This window comes from Oncorhynchus mykiss, chromosome 21 (assembly GCF_013265735.2).
Source record: "Oncorhynchus mykiss isolate Arlee chromosome 21, USDA_OmykA_1.1, whole genome shotgun sequence".
Taxonomy (NCBI): Eukaryota; Metazoa; Chordata; class Actinopteri; order Salmoniformes; family Salmonidae; genus Oncorhynchus; species Oncorhynchus mykiss.
Genome location: NC_048585.1, coordinates 43788398 through 43815897, shown reverse-complemented (window position 1 = coordinate 43815897; position 27500 = coordinate 43788398). Strand labels below are relative to the sequence as shown.

The 27500-nt window shown below is 45.6% G+C and overlaps 1 protein-coding gene across 1 annotated transcript in view; it reads left to right on the top strand.

The window, feature by feature from the left end:
• The window catches only part of dnah2 (dynein, axonemal, heavy chain 2), a 217575-nt gene that overhangs the window by 25308 nt on the left and 164767 nt on the right, over positions 1-27500 (top strand). The window contains exons 10-18 of the mRNA XM_036957925.1: positions 10272-10359; positions 11145-11350; positions 15369-15498; positions 16164-16346; positions 18396-18610; positions 18977-19123; positions 21809-21965; positions 24848-25087; positions 26771-26959. Of these exons, the coding sequence (XP_036813820.1) occupies positions 10272-10359; positions 11145-11350; positions 15369-15498; positions 16164-16346; positions 18396-18610; positions 18977-19123; positions 21809-21965; positions 24848-25087; positions 26771-26959 (1555 nt within the window). The remainder of the gene's footprint in view (positions 1-10271; positions 10360-11144; positions 11351-15368; positions 15499-16163; positions 16347-18395; positions 18611-18976; positions 19124-21808; positions 21966-24847; positions 25088-26770; positions 26960-27500) is intronic.

Genomic DNA, 27500 nt, shown 5'->3' with positions numbered 1-27500 from the left:
AGATGGTATTTCATCAGCTTCTCATGTTGTGATTCAAAATATTTTTACGTGCAACTTAATTTTGGCTATTTTGGGTAGACAATGAAGCTATTGTTATTATATTTAACTGTTCAATATAGATGAATTTGCCTGCATCTTTACGTGCTCTAATATCATTGGTTAATTTATTTGGGACTAATTCACCCCTTAAATATGTGGAAACTCAAAACACATTAGCTAGATCGCCTCCTATAAATATAATACCCACTGCTAGTAGCCATCTATTAATCTAACAGTAAAAATGTTTTTGCAGTTCTAGCCACCGCCCAATGAGGCCTATGCACTCCCAGTGGCTAATGCGCATTTCGCTTGCTCTGTATCTCAGAGCCATATCAAATAGCCTATCACGTTTGTAAAATAGAGTTGAGAAAGAAGCTGAGAACCTCCTCTTTCGAACTGTGACAACAGGATAGCTCTGTTTTCCCCCGCAATTGGATTTAAAAATGTTATACAATCAGAACACTTTATTTTCTCCCCGGAGCAGTTTGTTTGCCCCCGGGAAAGGAGAGAGTGGCTTGCCTGATATAGCAGCAGGCCCCAGCCAAACAGGTACAGGGGCAGGCAGACACTTTCCTTATTGGAATCATGAGGATAATATACTTTACTGTTTGACCAAATCATGCTTTTAGCCGCCTAAAAAAAAAGTGAGGTATTTGTATTTATTATGGATCTGCATTAACTGCTGCCAAGGCTTCAGCTACTCTTCCTGGGTCCAGCAAAATTAAGGCAGTTATCCAATTTTCAAAACATTACAATACATTCACATGGCTCCCGAGTGGTGCAGCGGTCTAGCATCTCAGTGCTAGAGGCGTCACTACAGACCCTGGTTCGATTCTAGGCTGTATCACAACTGGTCGTGATTAGGAGTCCCATAGGGCGGCGCACAATTGTCCCAGCATCATCCGGGTTAGGGTTGGGCCGGGGTAGGCCGTCATTGTAAATGCCTAGTTAAATAAAGGTTACATCTTTTTTATAAACAAAAAAAATAAAACAGATTTTACAACACATTAAATGTGTGCCCTCAGGCCCCTACTCTACTACCACACATCTACAACACAAAATCCATGTGTACGTGTGTATATCGTGCGTATGTTATTGTGTGTTTGTATGCACGTGTCTGTGTGCCACGTCTACTCTCGCTTCCCCTCTCTGGCGCTCGTTGTCACCAGTTTATTCATTATTACGCACACCTGCCACCATCATTACGCGCACCTGCGCCTCAAGAGACTCACCTGGGCTTCATCACCTTCCTGATCACCTCCCCTGTATCTGTCACTCCCTTTGGTTCTTTCCCCAGGCCTTATTGTTTCTGTTTATATCTTTCATATCTGTACGCTACTCGCGTGTCTTGTTTTGTTCCATGCTCGTTTATTTATTCAATTCACTCCCTGTACTTGCTTCCCGATTTATTAGTGTACACGTTACACTGTGCCTATGTTTGTGTTGCTTTTGCTGCTTGCATGAGTCACTTGATGTGGAATATAGTTCTGTGTGCCAGTAGTTCAGACAGACAGCTCGGTGCATTCAACATGTCAATACTCACAAATACAAGTAGTGATGAAGTCAATCTCTCCTCCACTTTGAGCCAGGAGAGATTGACATGCATATTGTTAATATTAGCTCTCTGTGTACATCCAAGAGCCAGCCGTGCTGCCCGGTTCTGAGCCAATTGCAATTTTCCTAAGTTCCTCTTTGTGACACCTGACCACACGACTGAACAGTAGTCTGGATGCAACAAAACTGTTGATAGTGCTGTTAAGAAGGCAGAGCAGCGCTTTATTATGGACAGACTTCTCCCCATCCTAGCTACTGTTGTATCAATATGTTTTGACCACGACAGTTTACATTCCAGGGTTACTCTAAGCAGTTTAGTCACCTCAACTTGCTCAATATCCACATTATTCATTACAATATTTAGTTGAGGTTTAGGGTTTACTGAATGATTTGTCCCAAATAAAATTGTTTTAGTTTTTAAAAATAATTAGGACTAACTTATTCCTTGCCACCCATTCTGAAACTAACTGCAGCTCTTTGTTAAGTGTTGCAGTCATTTCAGTCTCTGTAGTAGCTGATGTACAGTGGGGCAAAACATTATTTAGTCAGCCACCAATTGTGCAAGTTCTCCCACGTAAAAAGATGAGAGAGGCCTGTAATTTTCATCATAGGTACACTTCAACTATGACAGACAAAATGAGAAAAAAAATCCAGAAAATCACATTGTAGGATTTTTAATGAATTTATTTGCAAATTATGGTGGAAAATAAGTATTTGGTCACCTACAAACAAGCAAGATGTCTGGCTCTCACAGACCTGTAACTTCTTCTTTAAGAGGCTCCTCTGTCCTCCACTTGTTACCTATATTAATGGCACCTGTTTGAACTTGTTATCAGTATAAAATACACCTGTCCACAACCTCAAACAGTCATACTCCAAACTCCACTATGGCCAAGACCAAAGAGCTGTCAAAGGACACCAGAAACAAAATTGTAGACCTGCACCAGGCTGGGAAGACTGAATCTGCAATAGGTAAGCAGCTTGGTTTGAAGAAATCAACTGTGGGAGCAATTATCAGGAAATGGAAGACATACAAGACCACTGATAATCTCCCTCGATCTGGTGCTCCACGCAAGTTCTCACCCCGTGGGGTCAAAATGATCACAAGAACGGTGAGCAAAAATTCCAGAACCACACGGGGGGACCTAGTGAATGACCTGCATAGAGCTGGGACCAAAGTAACGAAGCCTACCATCAGTAACACACTACGCCGTCACGGACTCTAATCCTGCAGTGCCAGACGTGTCCCCCTGCTTAAGCCAGTACATGTCCAGGCCCATCTGAAGTTTGCTAGAGAGCATTTGGATGATCCAGAAGAAGATTGGGAGAATGTCCTATGGTCAGATGAAACCAAAAGATAACTTTTTGGTAAAAACTCAACTCGTCGTGTTTGGAGGACAAAGAATGCTGAGTTGCATCCAAAGAACACCATACCTACTGTGAAGCATGGGGGTGGAAACATCATGCTTTGGGGCTGTTTTTCTGCAAAGGGACCAGGACGACTGATCCGTGTAAAGGAAAGAATGAATGGGGCCATGTATCGTGAGATTTTGAGTGAAAACCTCCTTCCATCAGGAAGGGCATTGAAGATGAAACGTGGCTGGGTCTTTCAGCTTGACAATGATCCCAAACACACCGTACGGGCAACATAGGAGTTGCTTCGTAAGAAGCATTTCAAGGTCCTGGAGTGGCCTAGCCAGTCTCCAGATCTCAACCCCATAGAAAATCTTTGGAGGGAGTTGAAAGTCCGTGTTGCCCGGCAACAGCCCCAAAACATCACTGCTCTAGAGGAGATCTGCATGGAGGAATGGGCCAAAATACCAGCAACAGTGTGTGAAAACCTTGTGAAGACTTACAGAAAACGTTTGACCTCTGTTTTATACCCTTTGTTGGCAATGACAAAGTATTGAGATAAACTTTTGTTTTTGACCAAATACTTATTTTCCACCATAATTTGCAAATAAATTCATTAAAAATCCTACAATGTGATTTTCTGGATTTTTTCCCTCATTTTGTCTGTCATTGTTGAAGTGTACCTATGATGAAAATTACAGGCCTCTCTCATCTTTTTAAGTGGGAGAACTTGCACAATTGGTGGCTGACTAAATACTTTTTTGCCCCACTGTATATAGTGTTGAGTCATCCGCATACATAGACACACTGGCTTTACTCAAGGCATGTCGTTAGTAAAGACTGAAAAATGTTAGGGGCCTAGACAGCTGCCCTGAGGAATTCCTGATTCTACCTGGATGTTGGATAGGCTCCCATTAAAGAACACCTTTGTGTTCTGTTAGACAGGTAACTCTTTAACCACAATATAGCAGGGGTGTAAAGCCATAACACATAAAACGTTTTGTTTTCCAGCAGCAGACTATGATCGATAATGTTAGAAGACTCATTGAAGTCTAACAAAACAATATTTTTATCATTAATTTTTTCTCAGCCAATCATCAGTCATTTGTGTATGTGCTGTGCCTGTTGAATGTCCTTCCCTATAAGCGTGCTGAAAGTCTGTTTGTTTACTGTAAAATAGCATTGTATCTGGTCAAACACACATTTTTCCAAAAGCTTACTAAGGATTGGTAACAGGTTGATTGATCAGCTATTTGAGCTAGTAAAAGGGACTTTACCATTCTTAGGTAGGGGAAATACTTTTACTTCCCTCCAGGCCTGAGGGCACACCGTTTATAGTATGCTTAAATTGAAGATATGGCAAATAGGAGTGGCAATATCGTCTGCTATTATCCTCAGTAATTTTCCATCCAAGTTGTCAGACCCCGGTGGCTTGTCATTGTTGATAGACAACAATAATTTTTTCACCTCATCCACACTCACTTCACGGAATTCAAAATTGCTTGTCTTTCATAATCTGGTCAGAAATTCTTGGATGTGTAGTGTCAGCGTTTGTTGCTGGCATGTCATGCTTAAGTTTGCTAATCTTGCCAATGAAAAAAATCATTAAAGTAGTTGGCAATATCAGTGGGTTTTGTGATGAATGAGCCATCTGATTCAATGAATGATGGAGCGTTGTAGGCCTTTTTACCCCAAATGTCATTTAAGGTACTCCAAAGCTTTTTACAATCATGCTTTGTTTCATAGTGTAGTTTCTTCTTCTTTTATTCCGTTTAGTCACATGACTTCTCAATTTGCAGTACGTTTGCCAATCGGTTGTGCAGTTAGACTTATTTACCAATTATTTTGCATTATCCCTCTCAACCATACCATTTTTCAATTCCTCCTCAATCTGTGGGGATTTAACCGTTTCTAGTGTAATTTTCTTAATGGGTGCATGATTATTTGTAACTGGGATTAGCAATTTTATACATGTGTCAAGTGGAGCATCTGGTTGCTTCTCATTAAATACCATGGGCCAACAAATATTCTTTGCATCAACAACATAGGAATCACTACAAAACTTAATTTAACTAGGCAAGTCAGTTAAGAACAAATTCTTATTTTCAATGACAGCCTAGGAACAGTGGGTTAATTTAAAACGGCCTTGTTCAGGGACAGAATGCCATATTTTTTACCTTGTCAGCTCGATGATGACCTCTTATACTCTATATTAGGCTCAGCCTTTGGAACGTTGGTTTTCCTAGATATGGCTACTATATTATGATCACGTGTAATGTAAAATGTGCAGCTCGCACCAATGCGAACGATACATTTTTTTGCTTGCACAGCCAAGCCAAAGGGTTGCAAGATACGACTAAAGGGTCGCAGTCTGGAGCCCTGCGATCACAAAAAAAATAGTGGTTTTTTTCAGGCCCTTCTTGTAGTTGTATAGTACTGTCTGTGCTTTTGCCTGGAGGATGCCTGTCCTAGGCTCCTAGCACTTCTCTGCAATGTTTATATTAGTTTTCACACTGTCTCCACCCGGTTGTTGTTGTTGTGGTTCAGGTGGTGTTGAGATGATAAGGTTGTGTCTCTGAGGCTAAGCTAATATCTATTTTAAACACAGGTGAATCATCTTTGTTCTGTTTGTGTGTGTGTGTTACCTTCTATTCCGTCTCACCCTCCAGGCTTATCGCGGTACACAGCTGGGGGTAAGGTGACTAGCTAGTAGCTAGCTTTTCTTTGAGCCTGTAGAGGGCCGTGGTATTATTGTTCAGAAGCTCGGTCGTGAACCTAGCCATTGTGTCGCATCAAACGGAATAAACACACAGATAATCTGGGTAATGTGCCGTTTATGTGGATCACTGACTGACATTCACCTCACTGTGTGTGTGTGTGTGTGTGTGTGTGTGTGTGTGTGTGTGTGTGTGTGTGTGTGTGTGTGTGTGTGTGTGTGTGTGTGTGTGTGTGTGTGTGTGTGTGTGTGTGTGTGTGTCCGTGTGTCACACAGCATGTGAGCATAACAACTTTTAAGGTAGTATAAAATCCCCCCCATAAAAATGCCTGATTCCATTTTTCCCCAAATTCCGTTTTCTCCGCTTAGTTTTTCCAGGTTTCCGTTTTTCCCCCATTTTTTTCAGGTTTTCGCTCTCAACATCTCACTTAATAGAAAAACCAAAAAAATGGATGTTGTAAGTGATGTTTAAACCACATCAGGAGAGCATTTTTGAGGTCTAGGAACATTTTTAAGAAATGTCGATTTTGAGGTGTTGCAAATGAAACATGAAATCACCCACAATTGAAATCCTCCATAACTTGCTTTCCTGTGATCGTGGCCCAGGCCAGTCATTTTCTCATTTGAGGCCATTCGTTTTCACTTGGTGCTGGCCCGTTGTGCCACTGGTAAATCTATCTGAATGTCAAGCCCTGCAGTGTAGTTACGCTTTAATGCAAGTGTGCACCAGGAAGAGACAGTTGTTTGGTTAAGCGGTGTTGCTGTAGCGCTCATGTGATTGCAGAGTCTGCAAAACAAATGGACACTGGATTGATTGATGCAAATTATGAAATGATATCATTTTTTCAGGTAGGTGTCGGCTACTTTCTAGTTAACATTTAATTGAGAACTTATTTGGGGTTTTTGGGAAAGTCTTTCCATCTCAACCACACGAAGGTCATCATTAGCATTGTCGCTAACGGCTACAGAAGGTGTACGAACCGCACACACACAGTACACACAGACAGGGGCATTCCTGTGCTATTTCAGGAAGTTGCATGACAATACGAGTCACTGATGCATTTTGTTAATGTCTTACGATTCACTTTAGCAAATTAATGCATTTTCTAATAAGTCCAATAGATTTAGTTGATTTCCTACTAAGTTAAAATCCTCGTGGCGTTCTTTACAGATTTTGTTAGGGCCCTACAACTGTCTTACATCACACACAGTGGTTGGTCCGCTACAAAGCTACAGCGCTACAGAACAGTAGATCTTCTCTCCTCTTATTGGATCCTTTCCTCAGACAGACAGACAGACAGACAGACAGACAGACAGACAGACAGACAGACAGACAGACAGACAGACAGACAGACAGACAGTAGGATCTCTGGCGCCTGTTGGGTTGACATGACAGTCATGCTTTTGTCTGTTATTACCACACACACACAGACACTTTTGTCCTCTGCTCTCTCTCAGTTAATTAGGCTGAAAATTGGAGGGATTTACGCTTATCCAGACGCCCAAACTTTTTTTATTCGTTATTCATCCCAGAGGGTTAGTTAAGTTGATCAAATTACCCTGATTTACAGCATAGCACACACACGCACACACACACACACACACACACACACACACACACACACACACACACACACACACACACACACACACACACACACACACACACACACACACACACACACACTAGTTACAAGTTTTCACCAGAACACCATTAACCTTAGCATCCAATTTTATTTAACAAGGTTAATCAAGAGAGACCTGGACCAAGACAGCACCATCAACACATCCGTGTCAGACAAATAGACACATGACATCAATCAGACAAAAATGACATCAATTCAGTCAGCGGAACGTCAGTAAAGAACATGTACACAGAACAAGCCAGAAAAACTCCAGAGTGCCATACATCAATAATCAGAGCTTGAAACAAATAACAGGGTGACATCTAGAAACAACTACATACCTCAACAACACAGTAACAAAAAAACACACCAAATGAATGGGGGGGGGGGGGCTTTTTCAAATTCTTTGCGACTCTGAGAGCATTGGGCCAGTAACCAAAAGGTTGCTAGATCGAATCCCCGAGCTGGCAAGGTAAAAATCTGTCGTTCTGCCCCTGAACAAGGCAGTTAACCCACTGTTCCTAGGCCGTCATTGTAAATAAGAATTTGTTCTTAACTGACTTGCCTAGTTAAATAAAGGTTAAATAAAAGAAATAAACAAAATGAATCCACATACAGAAACAGAGCTCCCTCTCATGCAGTCTTTAAATAGATAAGAAGAATCCAGCATGTAAAATTGAACAGTGTGAATCGCAGCCTTGAGTTCCTAAAAGAGCATTGAGGGTTCCAGTGGCTGTAGTATTTCTTGGCTGCTGAAGTTAATATCCTCCTGAACGAGGGAACCAGCGAGAGGCCAGGCCGTCCAGGCGCTAAAGGTATCATTGAGATGATGAATGCAGTGCTACACAAACCACATCAGCTAGCGTTTCATCCGAGTCTTTGTAGGAATAAAGCCGTATAAACTTCAAACAACTTTCTTTCATCTGCAGTTACACAGAGAGAGCGAGAGAGACTCACAGATGTTCAACAACCCCACCCCCCACCCACCCACCTCGGCTCCAGTCGTTCCCTGTTCTGTTCTGAACATCTCAAACCTCCTACTAGCCAGCCTTGGGTCTATATCTCACTCTAAGATCTCCCCATCCTTCATAGCTGGAACGTGTGTGTGTGTGTGTGAGTGTCGCACTCTTCATCACACTGTGTGTGTGTGTGTGTGTGTGTAGTAGAGGTTGAACGATTCTGATTTTTCAACGCCGATACCGATTATTGGAGGACCAAAAAAAGACGATACCGATTAACAAGACGATTTTTATATATATATTTGTAATAATGACAATTACAACAATATTGAATGAACACTTTTATTTGAACTTAATATAATACATAAATAAAATCAATTTAGTATTTATTTATCTAGGCAAGTCAGTGAAGAACAAATTCTTATTTTCAATGACGGCCTAGGAACAGTGGGTTAACTGCCTTGTTCAGGAGTAGAACGACTCATTTTTACCTTGTCAGCTCAAGGATTTGATCTCCCAACCTTTCGTTTACTAGTCCAACACGCTAACCACTAAGCTACCTGCCTCCCCATAAATAATGAAACATGTTCAATTTGGTTTAAATAATGCAAAAACAAAGTGTTGGAGAAGAAAGTAAAAGTGCAATCTGTGCCATGTAAAAAAGCTAACGTTTAAGTTCCTTGCTCAGAACATGAATATGAAAGCTGGTGGTTCCTTTTAACATGAGTCTTCAATATTCCCAGTTAATAAGTTTTAGGTTGTAGTTATTATAGGAATTATAGGACTATTTCTCTCTATACCATTTGTATTTCATATACCTTTGACTATTGGATGTTCTTATAGGCACTATAGTATTTCCAGCCTAATCTCTGGAGTTGATAGGCTTTAAGTCATAAACAGCTCGATGCTTCAAGCATTACGAAGAGCTGCTGGCAAACGCAGGAAAGTGCTGTTTAATGAATGCTTACGAGCCTGCTGCTGCCTTCCATCACTCAGTCAGACTGCTCTATCAAATATCAAATCATATAGTTCATTATAATATAATAAACACACAGAAAAATGAGCCTTAGGTCATTAATATGGCCAAATCCACAAACTGTCATTTCGAAAACAAAACGTTTATTCTTTCAGTGAAATACAGAACCGTTCCCTATTTTATCGAATGCGTGGCATCCATCAGTCTAAATATTGCTGTTACATTGCACAACCTTCAATGCTATGTCATAATTATGTAAAATTCTGGCAAATTAATTAAGGTCTTTGTTAGGAAGAAATGGTCTTCACACAGTTCGAGCCAGGCGGCCCAAACTATAGGGAACGGTTCTGCAGGTTTAAAAAATATACTTGTGTATTGATTTTAAGAAAGGCATTGATGTTTATGGTTAGGTAAATTGGTGCATTTTTTCGCAAATCATCACCATTTTGGCGAAGTAGGCTCCTTGTGGATTGCAGTGTAATCGGCCATAATCGGCGTCCAAAAATGCCAATTACCGATTGTCAGGAAAACTTGAAATCGGCCCTAATTAATCGGCCATGTAGCTCTCTGCAACTTCTACTCCCTACATTCTCTTTCCACGGCCTCCGCCCCTCTGAACCGGGTCCATAACAGAAACCCTAAATGTTTGTGTTTCAAAAGCTGTGCTAGAGATGACCTTTCCATCAGGAGAAGAAGGAAGTGTGAAAAGCAATCCCACTTCCAACCCCACTGCCATACAGAAGTTTGGAAGAATGAAATTATGCCAATGACAGATCATTTCTGGCCTTATCCCTTACCCCTATGGATCGGAGATCACTGTTTTTATTGCTTTTGTTTATGTCATTCTCTGTCGGCTGTGGAGATGGAGAGAGAGGTCGTGAGTGAAGCTTGTGGACTGGTTGAAAGATTGAAAGGCCGCTTAACTTTCTGTGGCTTTCTCTCACTATTTCTTTCCTTTTGTTTCACTCCCCCTCTCCCCCACTCGCTCTCTCTCTGTCTCCTTCTCTTTCTCTCTCTCTCTCTCCCTCTTTCTTTCTCTCTCTTTCTAGGTACTCTTCTAAAGGCTGGGTCCTGGACCAGACCAGCATCTTTGCATTGGTCGATGCCTTTATACAGAGGTGCAAAGACCTGCTTGAGGTGAGGTCTCTCTCTCTCTCTCTCTCTCTCTCTCTCTCTCTCTCACACACACACACACACACACACACACACACACACACACACACACACACACACACACACACACACACACCACCCAGGTACGCACACACACACACGCACACCACCCAGGTATCCACGCGCGCACACACACACACACACACACACCACCCAGGTACGCACACACACACACACACACACGCACACCACCCAGGTACCCACGCGCACACACACACACACACAGACACACACAAACACACACACGCACACACATTAATCATGCGTCAGAGCTCCATGGTCATAACAACACATACACTCACAAAAGAAACCACTAATGGTTTCATTCTTCCACTAATGAACAGACACGCACAACGTGGCAAGGTTAAAATAAATGTAAATATTCACACACTGCCATCAACTTCATCTCACCTCTTCTGAATTCTCCACAATCACTTCCCCATTTGTGTCTCACACTCTTGAATACACCTTTTTCTGTGTTGCTCTGTATTTTGTCTCACCATCACGCTCCTCTATTTGTCCTTCTCCTACCATGTCCCTGTCACACTGACTGTGTTACTGCACTGCTCCCTCCCTCCCTCCCTCCCTCCCTCCCTCCCTCCCTCCCTATGCTGATACTGTCACACTGTGCTGTCACTCTGCTGATCCATGTGTGTGTGCTCGCATGTTTGTACGTGCATGTTTGTGTGTCCCAACGCGGGTGCGTGTTTGATCTGTCTCTGCCGGCCTCTGACCCTCTCCCCTCCCAGGTGTGTGACTGCCAGCAGCAGTTTGCCAGGCGGGAGGAGGGCGAGCAGATACCCCTGCCCTGCTTCGCCGGACGCCAGGGGGCGGAGGTGACCCGCAGCCTGCTGGAGATGGAGTCCACGTTCGGACGCAGCCTGCTGATCCTCCAACACGTCCGCAAGGGCATCCTGGACGTAAAGAACACCTCCTGGCACGACGACTACAACAGGTACCGTCTGTCTGTCTGTCTGTCTGTCTGTCTGTCTGTCTGTCTGTCAGAACACCTGGCATGACGACTACAACAGGTACCGTCTGTCTGTCTGTCTGTCTGTCTGTCTGTCTGTCAGAACACCTGGCACGACGACTACAACATGTACCGTCTGTCAGAACACCTCCTGGCACGACGACTACAACAGGTACCATCTGTCTGTCTGTCTGTCTGTCTGTCAGAACACCTGGCATGACGACTACAACAGGTACCGTCTGTCTCTCTGTCTGTCTGTCTGTCTGTCTGTCAGAACACCTGGCACGACGACTACAACATGTACCGTCTGTCAGAACACCTCCTGGCACGACGACTACAACAGGTACCGTCTGTCCGTCTGTCTGTCAGAACACCTCCTGGCACGACGACTACAACAGGTACCGTCTGTCCGTCCGTCTGTCTGTCAGAACACCTCCTGGCACGACGACTACAACAGGTACCGTCTGTCCATCCGTCTGTCTGTCAGAACACCTTCTGGCACGACGACTACAACAGGTACCTTCTGTCCGTCCGTCTGTCAGAACACCTCCTGGCACGACGACTACAACAGGTACCTTCTGTCCGTCCGTCTGTCAGAACACCTTCTGGCACGACGACTACAACAGGTACCTTCTGTCTGTCCGTCCGTCTGTCAGAACACCTGGCAAGACGGCTACAAGAAGTACCTTTGTCTGTTTGTCTGGACATCTGTCTGTCTGTCCGTCCTGGCATGACGACTACAACAGGCATGTCTGCCTGGAGTGGATTGACGTCATACTGCTGACCTGTCTGTCTGAGTACTGGGTCGTGTTCATTTGGCACCAAACTGAAGAAAACGGACTATCCTAAATGCAAATTAAAAAATGTCTACAATGAATAGGACCCTATCAATGCTCTATGCTGACATTTTTTACAAGAAGCACATGTGCTCCTCAGTTGAATGAAATATTCGAGGTATTAATGATCAGAATTGCCAGCAATTACAAAATACAGGGGTTAGGAGCACCAGAAGTATATTTTTTTTAACGATTAAAATATAGCCTGTTTTTTCTTTCTGTGCCACCAAGTGTTTGGATACTACTGGTAAAGTTACCACAATGATTATGATAACTGTCATCTGTGGTTACCAGGTTGTAAGCAAATGCTGTAACATGACTGAACAAGGTTAGCGGCTCGCGAGATGGTTTATAAATGTAAAATGTAATGTGGGTCCTAACATTTGAACGTTTGGGCTAGAAACAAGACATTTTCTCTGCAGTAATGGTGCAACGGTCACGAATCTGCACTCTGTGAATTATCTATGGCACTCAGAGGCTGCGGAAAAGCAAAGTAATAATTACAACAATTATTATCTGGGTTATTTAGGAGCATATGGGACCAAAATGGTTGCACTGTTAAGTGTTATAGCAGTGTCTGTCACTAGAAGATATGTAGACATACTGCATGTCTGTTTATATACTGTTTCGATCTACTAGGATCCCTGTTTACTGCAAATGCAGTATGCATTTTGAGAACATGTACTTAATTGTTTGAAACCTGAACATTTTAGTACATATTATGAGGCATGTTTTACCTTGCTTCAAAGTAGCCTAGCCAAAATCCCACCATATTCGTGGAGGCAATTTATTTGATAAAGACTTTCATATGCCAATTAAACCAGTAGCCTATTTCGGTCATGTTCTATTGGTTTCTTTCATTGTCCAGCAGCCAAAGGCATAATCCTAGTCATATTAGCAACCCATGCTAGTTGTTGCATCTTTAGATCTCCCCTAACAACCCATGCTAGTTGTTGCATCTTTAGATCTCCCCTAACAACCCTTGCTAGTTGTTGCATCTTTAGATCTCCCCTAACAACCCATGCTAGTTGTTGCATCTTTAGATCTCCCCTAACAACCCATGCTAGTTGTTGCATCTTTAGATTTCCCCTAACAACCCATGCTAGTTGTTGCATCTTTAGAGCTCCCCTAACAACCCATGCTAGTTGTTGCATCTTTAGATCTCCCCTAACAACCCATGCTAGTTGTTGCATCTTTAGATCTCCCCTAACAACCCATGCTAGTTGTTGCATCTTTAGATCTCCCCTAACAACCCATGCTAGTTGTTGCATCTTTAGATCTCCCCTAACAACCCATGCTTGTTGTTGCATTTTCTCCCTTAACAACCCATGCTAGTTGTTGCATCTTTAGATCTCCCCTAACAACCCATGCTAGTTGTTGCATCTTTAGATCTCCCCTAACAACCCATGCTAGTTGTTGCATCTTTAGATCTCCCCTAACAACCCATGCTAGTTGTTGCATCTTTAGATCTCCCCTAACAACCCTTGCTAGTTGTTGCATCTTTAGATCTCCCCTAACAACCCATGCTAGTTGTTGCATCTTTAGATCTCCCCTAACAACCCATGCTAGTTGTTGCATCTTTAGATTTCCCCTAACAACCCATGCTAGTTGTTGCATCTTTAGAGCTCCCCTAACAACCCATGCTAGTTGTTGCATCTTTAGATCTCCCCTAACAACCCATGCTAGTTGTTGCATCTTTAGATCTCCCCTAACAACCCTTGCTAGTTGTTGCATCTTTAGATCTCCCCTAACAACCCATGCTAGTTGTTGCATCTTTAGATCTCCCCTAACAACCCATGCTAGTTGTTGCATCTTTAGATTTCCCCTAACAACCCATGCTAGTTGTTGCATCTTTAGATCTCCCCTAACAACCCATGCTAGTTGTTGCATGTTTAGATCTCCCCTAACAACCCATGCTAGTTGTTGCATCTTTAGATCTCCCCTAACAACCCATGCTTGTTGTTGCATTTTCTCCCCTAACAACCCATGCTAGTTGTTGCATCTTTAGATCTCCCCTAACAACCCATGCTAGTTGTTGCATCTTTAGAGCTCCCCTAACAACCCATGCTAGTTGTTGCATCTTTAGATTTCCCCTCTTTCTAAATTTCTACCTGATATTTTCATCTCGGTCACATGAAACCGCTAGCATGACAACAGTGTTTTCCCGATAATTGCATTATGGTTTGAACATTCGCACACAACCTACTGCCTTGTGCGAATTGCTGTTCTTATAATGTGAGTAAATAATAGTTAGTAATAGTCAATTATCCATTTTCCTAAAGGAAACCCTGGCCTATACACTTATAGCTGTGTCTGTTTTCCACACACTAATTCCAAACTTGATGGTGTAGGAGTTGGATCAATGCTGTCCAGACCCGGGACAGTACCCACCAACACCTCTCTGACACAGCATTAATACATCGTTAGTATGTGTCTGACTGTCTTTTAGATGAATGACCCGGGCTGCGGTGACTACGATACGTCCCAAATGACGCCCTATGCCCTACATACTACTTTTTTGACACAAAGCTCAAATGTGGTGCACTATATAGGGGATAGGGTGCCATTTGGGACACAAGCCTATCTATGAGCGAAGAGGCCCCTATGGGTCGGGCCTATACAGGGTTGTACAGCAACGCCCCTTCTTGTCATTCAGAGTTCCGGTGACAGCAGCCTATTGGACTCCTCATCTGAATAACATGATTAGAGAAGGGGGAGGTGGGGGGGGAGGAGGAGGAGGAGGAGGTGAGGGAGTGTGTGTGTGGATCCTCAGGGGACTATCCACCCCTCCATACCCCTGCGCCAGGGTAGCGGGGGTGTTGGGAACAGGGGCTGGCCAGGGGGCTGGTGTGTGTTTGATGTGGATGATGGATGGGGGTCGCTGGAGGTCGTGGGGTCATAATGTTGTTGCCAAGACAGCTGGGCTTGTGTCAGGGGCAGCTGTTTCATAGCCACTCAGCACATTACTATTGGTCCAATCAATACTAGCCTACACCCTGTGGTGTGGGTGTGTGTGTCGGGGTGTGTGTGAGAGAGAGTTTTCGCTTACATGTGTGAGAAACGGTTTGATCCATGTGTTGTGTGGGTCACCATTTCACCCAATCATCAATCATGTGTGTCTGTACATGTTTTAATGTGTGTGTGCTCGTGTGTGTGCATTTTGGTAGGTTCCGTGCGGGAGTGAAGGACCTGGAGGTGATGATGCAGAACCTGATCAGCACGGCGTTTGAGACGGTCAACACCGTGGAGGAGGGCGTTCAGCTGCTAGACGTCTTCCAGCACCTGTCTGCCCGCGAGGTACACGACACACACACACACACACACACACACACACACACACACACACACACACACACACACACCACACACCTGCATTCATATGCCAATTTACTTCCACACACACAACACTCCTTTCATTAACCACACAGTAAAACCATTGGCACTTTATATGACTACATCTTTTTGTTACGATACGGCTGGCCAGCACAGACGTCTATTTCTTTCCTCTAAATGGACCATGCAGCATCGGGCCATTCTATCACTCTAATACTTGGGGAATAGCATTTTTCAACAATAGCAAGGCCTCTGTAGATTATTCATCCTCTGGTGCTTTTTAAAGCTTAGGGTGTGTGTGTGCATGAGTGGTAAAGGACTTTCTCACGCTCAAACTACTTTATGTACTATCTGGGAGCCATTTCATAACAGAGATAAACACTGTCTAGTAAATGCACTCTGTCTCTGCCCCTCTGTCTCTCTCTCTCTCTCTCTCTCTCTCTCTCTCCCCCCCCTCCCTCTCTTGCTCTCTCTCTCTCCCCCCTCCCTCCTCCCTCTCTTGCTCTCTCTCTCTCTCTCTCTCTCTCTCTCTCTCTCTCTCTCTCTCTCTCTCTCTCTCTCTCCCTCTCTCTCTCCCTCCCTCTCTTGCTTTCTCTCTCTCTCCCCCCTCCCTCCCCCTCTCTCTCCAGGCCATCAAGAGGACCATAGACAGGAAGACGGTAGATGTCTATGGTCTTTTTAATAAGGAACTCAACCTGGTCAACAAGGAGCTGAGTAAAAAGGTGTTCCACACCCCTGCCCACATGCCCCTCCACGCTGGACAGGCCCACTGGGCTAGAGCCCTGCGGCGACGCATAGAGAGACCCATGGAGGTGAGAGGAGGGGTAGGGCCAGAGGCTACACATGGTTACAGTCTACACCGTCATTGAGAAGGGGGGATCATTAAGATATTTGTTTTATTCAACTTCATTTGAACTTTGAGGCCATAGGTCAAACCTAGCTTTAGGCCTTTTGGAGGGGAAAGGTGTCACATTCAATGAGAGTGAGGTTACATTGGAAGGACACCTACTGTGTCGGTAAACCCACAGAGAAGAGGTACTGTAAAGGGGAGACAGGGGTTATAGCAGGCCAAAGTACTGTATAGTGGAGACAGGGGTTATAGCAGGCCAAAGTCCTGTATAGTGGAGACAGGGGTTATAGCAGGCCAAAGTACTGTATAGTGGAGACAGGGGTTATAGCAGGCCAAAGTACTGTATAGTGGAGACAGGGGTTATAGCAGGCCAAAGTACTGTATAGTGTAGACAGGGATTATAGCAGGCCAAAGTACTGTATAGTGGAGACAGGGGTTATAGCAGGCCAAAGTACTGTATAGTGGAGACAGGGGTTATAGCAGGCCAAAGTCCTGTATAGGGGAGACAGGGGTTATAGTAGGCCAAAGTACTGTATAGTGGAGACAGGGGTTATAGCAGGCCAAAGTACTGTATAAGGGAGACAGGGGTTATAGCAGGCCAAAGTACTGTATAAGGGAGACAGGGGTTATAGCAGGCCAAAGTACTGTATAGTGGAGACAGGGGTTATAGCAGGCCAAAGTCCTGTATAGTGGAGACAGGGGTTATAGCAGGCCAAAGTCCTGTATAGTGGAGACAGGGGTTATAGCAGGCCAAAGTACTGTATAGTGGAGACAGGGGTTATAGCAGGCCAAAGTACTGTATAGTGGAGACAGGGGTTATAGCAGGCCAAAGTACTGTATAGTGGAGACAGGGTTATAGCAGGCCAACGTACTGTATAGTGTAGACAGGGGTTATAGCAGGCCAAAGTACTGTATTTGGGAGACAGGGGTTATAGCAGGCCAAAGTCCTGTATAGGGGAGACAGGGGTTATAGCAGGCCAAAGTCCTGTATAGGGGAGACAGGGGTTATAGCAGGCCAAAGTACTGTATAGTGGAGACAGAGGTTATAGCAGGCCAAAGTACTGTATAAGGGAGGCAGGGGTTATAGCAGGCCAAAGTACTGTATAAGGGAGACAGGGGTTATAGCAGGCCAAAGTACTGTATAAGGGAGACAGGAGTTATAGCAGGCCAAAGTACTGTATAGTGGAGACAGGGGTTATAGCAGGCCAAAGTACTGTATAGTGGAGACAGGGGTTATAGCAGGCCAAAGTACTGTATAAGGGAGACAGGAGTTATAGCAGGCCAAAGTACTGTATAGTGGAGACAGGGGTTATAGCAGGCCAAAGTACTGTATAGTGGAGACAGGGGTTATAGCAGGCCAAAAAAGCCATCCTCAGACATATGGAGATGAACCTTAATGAAGCAAGGCTCCAGTACTCTGTAGTACTCTATGGGGAGAATCAGACAGTTAGGGGTTGGAGCAGGCCTATCATGGCAGGGGGCCAGTCCATTGAGTCCAGGGCCCAGATTCATAAAGCATCTCAGAGTAGGAGTCCTACCGATCTACGATCAGGTCCTCCCAGACTGTCCATGTAATCTTATTCATTATCTGAAAGGCCAAACTGATCCCAGATCAGATGGATAGGGGCCCAGACATGGCCTTGGCATCTGTGTGTTTTAAACACAGCTGTGTCTGCCTGGTCTCTTTGCTTACGCAGAGCAAATGGCTGGAAGGAATGTTGAAATGCATCTTTCCGGATACATTAGGCACCATAGAACAAGGGAGAACGTTCATTCTACACAGATAGGAATTTAATAAGCTCTCGGTTTTGATCAAACATTTCTCCATGAGGTAAGTGGTTGTGAGTGTTGAAGGATACAGAATATACAACAGAAACACTTAGCAACAAGCATCCTGTTAACGTTGGAGACCCGTCGGTTTTGATACAAGTTGCTGTCTGCCTTTCTTAGCTCGTCTGTATGCCCCGTTGCTCCTTTTTTAAAACTTGTTGAATGACCCTGTGTGTGGTAGGTGGTACAGTGTGCCCACTTCCTGCCCCACATCGGCAGTGGAGAGGAGGTGCGTCTGGCGTACAGCCAGCTGGTCCAGACCCTGGATGAGTTGGTCCGGAGGGTCTTCTCTGAGTGGAGTCAGTCTCTGGACCGACAGAGTCTCAAGAGGCTGAACCAGCCACTCATGATGCGCTGCAAGGAGAAACAGGGCATGCTGGACATCAACTTCGACAAGTGGGTTCATACCGGAGGACACACACACACACACACACACACACACACACACACACACACACACACACACACACACACACACACACACACACACACACACACACACACACACACACACACACACTTGGAAGATGGAGGAGACTGATTATGTTAGGAGAGTTTTCGCCAACACAGACAGGCGGTTAGAGGACACGTCACAGCACACGCGGATATTCTCAGGCTCACGCGCCCTACTGACATAAAGACGCACACCGGGGTCTCTCACTCCCCTCGACACAAACACCTTCTGTATCAGACCTCTGGCATGATGCCGCGCATCCGTCCTCTGCCAGACTGTGAACACTCCCTGTCCTTGGTTGTGTGTAGGAACATGCTGAAGATGTTCAATGAGATCCACTACTGGGAGCGTCTGCTGTTCGAGATCCCCCACTACGTCTCTGACGTCTACCAGAGGAGAGAGGAGCTCCGCAGCATGAGGGAGAGTGTGCTGCTGGTGGTACGAGACTACAACCGGTACAGACACACACGCACACACACACACACACACACACACATGCACGTAGACACACACACACACCCTCCTGGCCCTACCCCTCCTGTTTTAGTGTTGGTCAGGACGTGAGCTGGGTGGGCATTCTATGTTGTGTGACTAGTTTGTCTAGTTCTATGTTTGGCCTGATATGGTTCTCAATCAGTGGCAGGTGTTAGTCATGGTCTCTGATTGGGAACCATATTTAGGTAGCCTGTTTTGTGTTGGGGTTTTGTGGGTGGTTGTTTCCTGTCTTTGTGTTCTCTGCACCAGATAGGACTGTTTCGCCACATTTGTTATTTTGTATTTGTGTAGTGTTCACGTTACTACGCTGCATTTTGGTCCTCCTCTCCTTCGACGGAAGAAAACCATTGCGCGCTCACACACACACACCCACACACACGCTGTACCTAAGTCTCTCACATCCTTGTTCAGTATGAGGCAAATTGGACTTGAAGCCTCTGTATACATGGTGCCTGGGACCCTGCAAAGTTCAGCACACCCAACACTGCTTGTAACTGAGCACACACACTGTGAAACACTGCAGATTGAAGCACACTCAGAGTGGATGTGAATTAGCACGTGGCAGGCCATGCATAGCATAATGCTCACAACTTACTGTGAGAAGAGGCCTAGCCGTAGGTCAAGTGTGTGCATACTGCGTCGACAAACTGTGTGTTAGTGTTTATATATTTCTCTGTAATTAGGGTGTCCATCCACTCTGCCCAAACAAGCTTTGGTGATGAAATTTCACTTCATTATGTTCTAAAATTAATTTCACCAAGACAAATATGATTGTTCATGTTCTGAATCGCTTTCACTACCATATCATTAACATATCTAAAAAGTTGAATTTGGTCATCTAATACTTCTGCTAATAGACACCGAGCTCTGTTGACAGAGCGGGGCACTTTCTCGCAGCGACTTATGAGGATTCTACATGTTGTGGTCATCTGTAAAGTTGTTTCTGCGGGTCACAAAAAGCCAAATGAACTCAGTTAAATGTATAAGGCTTTGAAAATCAACAGCTTGTGGTACGCTCCGTGCTCCGTTGACATTTCACAGAGCTACGCTTGTTTTTGTGAGAAGTCTTCGAAAAGAACAGGAATTTCACATCAATATGAAAAGCGTACACTAAAATATGAAAATACTACATGTCATGTCTCAAAATTGATATCAGTCTTACCTCAATATGGTTTTATGTCCTCCGGATTCCAGAAGTGAGCCTGTCAGGTAGCCTTAACTCTCACACAGCATCCAGCCTAGTTGACACAGCATCCAGCCTAGTTGACACAGCATCCAGCCTAGTTGACACAGCATCCAGCCTAGTTGACACAGCATCCAGCCTAGTTGACACAGCATCCAGCCTAGTTGACACAGCATCCAGCCTAGCTGACACAGCATCCAGCCTAGTTCACACAGCATCCAGCCTAGCTGGCACAGCATCCAGCCTAGTTCACACAGCATCCAGCCTAGCTGACACAGCATCCAGCCTAGTTCACACAGCATCCAGCCTAGTTGACACAGCATCCAGCCTAGTTGACACAGCATCCAGCCTAGTTGACACAGCATCCAGCCTAGTTGACACAGCATCCAGCCTAGTTGGCACAGCATCCAGCCTAGTTGACACAGCATCCAGCCTAGTTGACACAGCATCCAGCCTAGCTGACACAGCATCCAGCCTAGCTGACACAGCATCCAGCCTAGTTCACACAGCATCCAGCCTAGTTGACACAGCATCCAGCCTAGCTGACACAGCATCCAGCCTAGTTGACACAGCATCCAGCCTAGTTGACACAGCATCCAGCCTAGCTGACACAGCATCCAGCCTAGCTGGCACAGCATCCAGCCTAGCTTACACAGCATCCAGCCTAGTTGACACAGCATCCAGCCTAGTTGACACAGCATCCAGCCTAGTTGACACAGCATCCAGCCTAGCTGACACAGCATCCAGCCTAGTTGACACAGCATCCAGCCTAGTTGACACAGCATCCAGCCTAGTTGACACAGCATCCAGCCTAGCTGACACAGCATCCAGCCTAGTTGACACAGCATCCAGCCTAGTTGACACAGCATCCAGCCTAGCTGACACAGCATCCAGCCTAGCTGACAGAGCATCCAGCCTAGTTCACACAGCATCCAGCCTAGCTGACACAGCATCCAGCCTAGTTGACACAGCATCCAGCCTAGCTGACACAGCATCCAGCCTAGTTCACACAGCATCCAGCCTAGCTGACACAGCATCCAGCCTAGTTGACACAGCATCCAGCCTAGCTGACACAGCATCCAGCCTAGCTGACAGAGCATCCAGCCTAGTTCACACAGCATCAAGCCTAGTTGTTTTTTTACAGATTTTCGACCCGTATCTACACAGTTAACTATATTTTACCCATTGGTCATATTCTACTTTTTTCATTGGACATCCTACTGTAATACAGTATTTAGTGACCCAGACTATTTCTGTTAAACAATACAGTTCAGGAAATGAATTGAAGAAAAGACCATCAATATTATCATGTTTATATAAACACTAATGTTTGGTCTGTGTGTGTGTCCCGCGTGTGTCTATACTGTATGTGTGTGTGTGTGTGTGTGTGTGTGTGTGTGTGTGTGTGTGTGTGTGTGTGTGTGTCCCGCGTGTGTCTATACTGTATGTGTGTGTGTGTCAGGATCATCGCGTCGCTGTCTGCTGAAGAGCTGGGTTTGTTCCGGGAGCGAATCCGTTTCCTGGACAAGAAGATCCAACCAGGTCTCTCCAAGCTCCTCTGGTCCTCTAAAGGAGCGTCCAGCTTCTTCATCAAAGACTGCAGGCTGCACGCCAGCAAGGTCAGGACACACCATGATAAAAACACACACCGACTCATAGATCACAGAGAGGGTGTAAAGTCTTGGTCACCAACCTTGAGATAGATAGAGACGTTTTGCTGTCGGATGATCCATTCTAAGCTTTTATGGGCTAGTTGAATCAAGCTTTGTCCTGTTCAAGAACCTGCGTACTCTGATGCTCTCTAGGACCAGGGCTGGTAGCCATTGGGCTAGAAGAACTCTACTGTGCTGTTCTCCTGGGCCCAGGGTTTTAGATGTGAAGCTGTAAGCCCTGTAGAGACAGTACAGCAACAGGATGTGGGTTCATTTGTCTCCCTGCTTTTACAAACCACCTTCAGCACACACACACACACACACACACACACACACACACACACACACACACACACACACACACACACACGCATACAGGGCACAGACTGTATCCCGTTGTCTTCCTTCTGCGGTCAGCATTTTATAGACCAATAAACATCTGAATCTGGGAAACAAATTCAGCAGAATTCAGCCGCTAGCAGAAAACAGCAGACACTGACACAAAAACACCCCGCCAGGCTGGCCGCAGTTCAATTTAAGCCATGATGCATGGAGTGTTATGAGGCATTACTGTTGGAACCAATGCACAGAGGGCTGTGTGTGATGGACTGTATGTGTTTTTGTGTGTGTGTGTGTGTGTGCGTGCGTGCGTGTGTGTGGGCGAGTGTGTGTGTGTGTGAGTGTGTGTGTGTGTGTGGGCGTGTGTGTGTGTGCGTGTGTGTGTGTGTGCGTGTGTGTATGTGGGCGTGTGTGTGTGTGTGCGTGTGTGTGGGCGTGTGTTCGTGTGGGCGTGTGTGTGTGTGTGGGCGTGTGTGTGTGGGCGTGTGTGTGTGTGTGTGTGTGCGTGCGTGTGTGTGTGTGCGAGTGATAGACGCAGAGGGCTTCTATTCTCCTCAACCACCGGGATCAAATGATCTCCAGAGGGAGAAGAGGGAGTGAGGGATAGATGGGAAGGTGGAGAGGGGTGATAGAGTATAAATACACATAACCCTCCTGCATTTCATTTTTATTCCATTCCAATGCCATATAAGGCTGCATTATGAAACAGGGGTATGGTTGTATGATTCATGGGTAATTGTATAGTAAGAGATACAGGACACAGGAGAGTTGCAGTGAATAGCCTGGTTTCAGATCAATTTGTGGTGTTTTGCCAACAGCAATGGCCATAGGAGTTGTCAAGACAGCACAGACAGACCTGGAACCAGGCTAGGTGAGGGGTGTAATGCTGAAATACTAGCTGTAGTATAATGAATGCTTTGCCAACGTTATGGAGTTGCATTGTATTGGATGCTAAGCTACGCTACGATGCTTGATAATGAATGATAATGAATGCATTGCCAACAATGTATTGGATGCTACGGTGCTAAGCTACAGTACGATGCTACAGTGCTACAGTATAATAATGAGTGCCTTGGCTTCCAGAGAGACAGTAGTGGGGCTCAGTGTTCAAGACAGGTTGAGCAGCAGCAGCATGCGTAATGAACACTAACACTCGTTGGCAAGGATTCATGCCACCGCGCCACGCCCCTCTTCCCTGTCTCCCCTCTCTCTCAAGGGGTTTAAGATCAGGTTTGTGTCGAGCCAATGTCAAGATCTGTCGAGCCCAAAGTCAAAAACTCGGTGAGCGCTGTCTTCCGTGTGGTAGGTAGGTAGATGGGGAGAGAGAGTGTGAGAGGGAGAGGGAGCGAGAGGAAGAGAGATCTGAACTGACTCAGAACAGCCCCCCATCCCTATTTTCCTCTCTATCCCTCCACCCCGCTCCTTCGCTACCCCCCCCCCCCCCCCGACTCCTCTTCTCGCTCTCTCTCTCTCTCAGAGGATTATTCTGCGCGGCAGGCCTTATCCCCATGAAAGCCGTCAAATCCGGAGATCGTCGCTAGGATCTGAAATTCTGAGTGAGAGACGGATTTGCTCTCCGTCTGAATTAGGTCCGGCTGCCGAGGCAATATGAGAGAGCCAGTCATCTCCGCAGCTCCCCTCCTCTTCTCTCTTCCACAAATTGAAAAGGAAAATGTTGGATGTATGTTCTATTCTGTTTGGCCACAGCCCGATGCTGTGATGATAAGACCTGTCTCTGGTAATTCAAACCAGAAGAGTTTGTGTTGGTGGAGATGGTGGAGCGTGGTTCCTATGTAATACGCTCGCCTGCTTTGATCCTAGATGTGAAGGGGGGTTGGAAAGGGACACTGCTGGGAAAGTACCATGGGTTCTGTATTCATCCAACTTTCCTCAGTTGGTTCTATTCCTCTTTATCTCCTCTCCTCTCCTAGCCTCTCCTCTCCTAGCCTCTCCTCTCCTCTCCTCTCCTCTCCTCTCCTCTCCTCTCCTCTCCTCTCCTCTCCTCTCCTCTCCTCTCCTCTCCTCTCCTCTCCTCTCCTCTCCTCTCCTCTCCTAGCCTCTCCTCTCCTAGCCTCTCCTCTCCTAGCCTCTCCTCTCCTCTCCTCTCCTCTCCTCTCCTCTCCTAGCCTCTCCTCTCCTAGCCTCTCCTCTCCTAGCCTCTCCTCTCCTCTCCTCTCCTCTCCTCTCCTCTCCTCTCCTCTCCTCTCCTCTCCTCTCCTCTCCTAGCCTCTCCTCTCCTAGCCTCTCCTCTCCTAGCCTCTCCTAGCCTCTCCTCTCCTCTCCTCTCCTCTCCTCTCCTCTCCTCTCCTCTCCTCTCCTCTCCTCTCCTCTCCTCTCCTCTCCTCGCCTCGCCTCGCCTCGCCTCGCCTCGCCTCTCCTCTCCTCTCCTCACCTCTCCTCTCCTCTCCTAGCCTCTCCTCTCCTCTCCTCGCCTCTCCTCTCCTCGCCTCGCCTCTCCTCTCCTCCAAATTAACCATCACCCACCTAACCTCCTCTCCCCTCCCTATCAGATCCAGCTCATCGTGGATGAGTACAAGGCAGCCAACCTGGCCATCTCCCGTCAGTGTGGTCTGATCAGTGAGCTGCTGCTTGTGCGTGTGGATGGGAAGACAGTGTACAGGGACCTGGAGTTTGAGGGGGACCAGCAGGCCCACCAGCAGGCCCAGCTCCAGCGGCTCCACTCAGCACACCAGGACATCGTAGCCATCATGTCCCGGGTCTACGAGACCTTCCGCACAGACGGACCAGAGGTGTGTGGTGTAGTGATGCGCGGGTTGAATAGGTTATATCCGTGGGGCGGGTGGGCTTAGGGTCATTAAATATTGTGTGGATGAAGGGCGGGTGGGCGGTGAGCGGGTTGACTAAAGAGAAAACAATACCTTACATTTGTTTAAATAAATGTGTAGTTCGTGTGCAATGTATATCTATAGGCTACATTGAGGTTTTTCTTTCATGATTTTAGGTTGTCTGGCATTAGTAAGCCTAAGCTTTAGGGCCTGACTGTACGCACGCCAAATAGCCTACAGCCAATCGCCAAACGCTTTCGGGAACGGCCAGAAAAAGTTCACGTCAATCCACTGAGACAAAAACGGACAATGTCGGAGTTTCATTCAGTAAGAGAAAAGCTGTGAAATGGAGAGTTCAAGATGTTTGGTGAAAGTTTTGGTGAAATGGTAAAATAGGACGATAGCAGTGCCCGGCTATGTTATGTGTGGTATTGTGCGGCGCTATACAAATTCAACAGTCACAAGACGGGGACTTCAAATGGGCCAATGGCACGTCAAGGGAACTGCATCCTACTGTTCAGATAGGTTAAATGGAAATCAGGACACTGACTGTAGGTCTATAACCTCTCACATAGCCTAAATACTAACCCCTGCAGAACTATGCATTTCTTGCAGTAAAATGGTACACCAAATATAGACTACATTTTGACTCGGGAACAGGAGTGGAGAAATATGATTGATTTCTTTCATCATCTTGAGAGAATTTGAATGCACAGTTTAAATACAGTCTGTAGAGGTGCTATCAGCATCATAAACGCTGATCGTATTTCAACCACATAAAATATGCATCCAAGCCAAACTAAAATCTTAACAGAAACATGTTGAGTCGGTTTCACAGGTTTCTATTTCCCTACATCTGGTCAGACTGATGCTTTTGGACATTTTGCACAGGAAGTATTTCCAGTTTAGTTGTTGTTGAGTTATTTCATTTTCTCTCCCGTTCCCTAAGCGTCTTTGCTCCGCGAATGAGGCAGAGATGACAAAGAAAAAATGGCCGCTGTCATCTAGATTGAAGCCTGCATTCAAATCGATTTATGACATTATTCTGGTGAACAAGGGTTTGTTTAGTCTTCTGGGGCAACATATAGGCTAATGCCAGAAGAGAAGCTGCGTGTATCTAATTATAGACAAGTTGCTTAACAAATAGCCGACCAACATCTCTGAAATTATAAACAGAAACTTCTAGATCAAGACAAAGAAAAGCCTGCAGCCCCTGTCAGGAAATCATTCTGCCGTCTCTGACCGTAGCCTACATCGCATTGTCTATATTAGTGGGTTAGGGTGCGGCCCTCAGATTTGATCACATAGTCGGGCAGTTTGCGGATTGTGTGTGTGTGTGTGTGTGTGTGTGTCTGTGTGTGTGTGTGTGTGGGAGGGTACCTATTCTTTGCTAGTTTTTGCTTCCCTACTTTGTGTGCTAATTTGTACTCACAAATAGTGACTAGCAAGATACAATTATGGGGGTAATTTCATTATAGAAAATGAAAACTGTTCATCTAGAAAATCACTTCATTTAGAACTTCACCTGTGGAACAAATTATGAATAGATGACATTAAGTGGTTGAGTGAATTTATGATGGACAGATAATAGTAGGTGTGTGTGTGGGTTTGTGTGTGTGTGTGTGTATGTGTGTGTGTGTGTCCCAGGTCCAGCAGCACTGGGTTGTGTACACGGAGAAGATGGATGGCTTGGTGGAGGAGGCTCTCCGTCTCAACATCAAGTGGTCCTTACAGGAGCTGTCCAAGGCCATCAACGGAGACAGCAAGACTTCCCCCAACCCCCTCTTCAGGGTGCAGGTGGTACTACGCCACGAGGGCCCCGGGGCCACCTCACAGGTAGAAGGGACACACAGATCACACGCGCACACACAAATTCACACACACACAGCGATTCACGCAAATACACAAACGGAGAAACATGCACGCGCGCACACGCACGATCACTCAATCACATACATACACACAGTTTTTAACACTCATGCATAAGCATTGCAGATTGTAATAGACTTCCAAGCAGTTCACGAGACATATATTTTGTTCACGTGCACACTCTTACCAGGGATTCTAGCAATATTACTCCTACACGTACTAACCTCGGTTTGAAGGCGAACAATGTCATCCATTCTCAGTGTAGGATGCCACATGATTTTGTAGCATTTCCAAGGTCTGAGTCACAGTGAGAGACACAGCCAGACAGGTCGTCAACTCGGCACTATTTAGAATACAATGGAAGAGAACATCCTTTGTCCTTGTCTAACAGACGCAGAGCTGAACGCAGCGCTAGTTATTTTACGTATTAAGATAGATTATAAATCAAAACAGGACACCAAGTCTCCCTGGCTCTCTCCCTCTCTCTCTCCCTCTTTCTCCCTCTCTC